Genomic DNA, 2307 nt, shown 5'->3' on the forward strand with positions numbered 1-2307 from the left:
GCAAAGCTCTGTCTTTGGTACTTCCCGAAGGAGCTCAGAGGCCTTAGCTTACAGCAGCCTGCAGGAAGAATCTTGCAGCATCTTGGATGATACTTTGGGGTCTGAACAAAATCCGATGACTTGACATTCAGGTTTTGCACCAACTAAAACAGCTTCTGTTCCTCAGGAACCCGATCACCTCTTCGAAACGATCTCGCAGGCCATGCTGAATGCCGTGGACAGAGATGCCATCTCTGGGATGGGCGTGGTAGTACATGTAATGTAAGTGCTGCTCTCTTCCCCTACAGAACAGAGGTAGAATTTAACAAGGGGTGTGTTAAAGTCCGTTAAGGCACTGGTTTCCAGGGTATCCCTAACCCTGCTCCCTTCCAGCAGTATCCTTAGTAACCCCCCATCCATTTCACGTGGTTTATTCCTCGTGGCTGCTCTCTGGTGCAGGTCACGGCTGTTGCTGGAACTGCCGGAGCCATGGGAAATGGACCCCAGGCCTAGACCCTTGCTGCACAGGGGATTCCCTGGCTGCCCCTCCGTCGGTATTTGGAGTGTGACTCCTGACACTGGGGTAGCACTGGCCAGGAGGATGCTTTTTACCACGGCTGGGTGCCACATTAACTTCCAAACTCCGCAGCCAGCCCGACTGCTGAAGCAGCCTGTGCTGTTACCCTGCAGTATCCCAGGCACTGCTGTTTACTGAGCTCCCCCGGGGCGAAGCGGCAGGAGGATGGGGGTTTACGTCCACCCTCAAGTTCAGATGATCCTGCCTGCGCTAGCAAACAAGCTCCCTGTGCATACCGCAGCTTCCCAAGGAAGGGACAACCTGTACGTAGGTGTTAAAGGCAGATTTACTAAGAGTCTCCTCTCTTTCCCCCTCTAGTGAAAAAGACAAGATCACCACCAGGACCCTGAAAGCTCGTATGGACTAGCCCAGCACTTCTCCCGCGTTTCACATCCCAGGCTGCTTGGAACTTTTTTAAATAAAGCTCTGTATCCTACTGAACTTTCCTTTTCTTGAGTCTGACCACTGGGATTAAGTTCTCATCTCTGAAGCCCTCGGGAGCTCGGGTTTTACGGGGTGGTCGGAGGTAGGAACCAGCTATCCTCATCGCCCTCAGAACACCCGCACGCGTGAGCGCGGAGCTTCGGCTGCAGCCTGGGCAGTCGGCGGCATCGCCGTGAGACAGGATGGCAGTATTAACTTCTCTCAAATCTTGTTCTTATAGGCAGGACTCGGTAAAGATCAAATCTTACTTAAACCCCCCATTTTACAGGCTGTGGTTAACCTAGGACGTAAACCGATAGCTGACGGAGCCAGAGGCGAGCGAGAAGACTCTGAAGAGGACAGCGGTAAGGAAGAGATGTACACAAAGTTCTCATTTTATTCTCTGGTTGGAGACTCATCTGGTAACACGCATGCATTTCAAAACAGTAACAGTGTCAAACTGCTCCTAGCAAACAGACAAGCACAGAGGACTTAAAATTCCTATTTAAAAAACAGTGAAAAAACCCCTAGAATGCTCTTTTTTTTTTTTTTCCCCCCTTCCTTAAGTTTTAGATTAATTTATTCACATTTTTTTCAGTTGCACTGATTAGCCCTGCCCCCAGCCTTGCGACCCCGTGGGTAAGACTTGACACGACTCGGTCTCGCCGCGTTGAGCATCCGGCGGCCAAACGAATGGCGGGAACTCCTAAAAAGCTGGTTTCCCCCAGCTTTGCCATCGCTATTACGCGAGGTGCTCGTTTTAGAGAGCAAGGAAAAAATCAGCAGTGGCCGATAGGGATCCTGGGGGGAAGCAGACGGGCAAACCCACGCCGGGGTGTTAAGACGCAGACAGGGGAAGGGTAGCCGGTTTGGTTTTGGAGCCGTTTTAAGGATAATCTGTCTCGGATCGGTCACATGGTGTTGCAAACCCAAGTTTGGGACACGGACACTTGGGAAAGGTTTGTACCACCTTGAGGGTAACCCCTCCAGGCCTCCCTGCAGCTCGAGGGGAGGCGGCTGGAGACTGAATAGTAGTCACAGGACCGGGAGGCATTGGCCGTCGAGGCCGAGACACGAGCCCTGCCAACACGCCCCTAACTACAACACAACCTTGCTTCCCGCCTTTCCTGGGCCGAGAGGCCAGTGCCCAGCCGACGTCCTGCAGGAGGGTGGAAAGCGGGGCTTTCCTCCCTGAAAAGGACAGACTCAAGCGTTTTGGCGTTCCTGCCGATGATGGTAATCCGATTCAAAACTGGGATGCTCAGATGTGGGAGTGCAGCCTCGTTATGCAGGAAATCTGGAGTCACCTACTACCCCAGAAATTCTCC

General features: G+C 52.6%; 1 protein-coding gene across 1 annotated transcript in view; it reads left to right on the forward strand.

The window, feature by feature from the left end:
• PSMB3 (proteasome (prosome, macropain) subunit, beta type, 3) overlaps positions 1-923 on the forward strand; it is a gene marked incomplete at its 5' end in the record, with an annotated part of 2150 nt that extends 1227 nt beyond the window's left edge. Inside the window, 2 exons of the mRNA XM_010153741.1 lie at positions 167-261; positions 875-923. Coding sequence (XP_010152043.1) covers positions 167-261; positions 875-923 — 144 coding nt within the window. The remainder of the gene's footprint in view (positions 1-166; positions 262-874) is intronic.
• Positions 924-2307: the final 1384 nt, after the last annotated feature.

The sequence above is a fragment of the Eurypyga helias genome, unplaced genomic scaffold, assembly GCF_000690775.1.
Source record: "Eurypyga helias isolate BGI_N326 unplaced genomic scaffold, ASM69077v1 scaffold38396, whole genome shotgun sequence".
Taxonomy (NCBI): Eukaryota; Metazoa; Chordata; class Aves; order Eurypygiformes; family Eurypygidae; genus Eurypyga; species Eurypyga helias.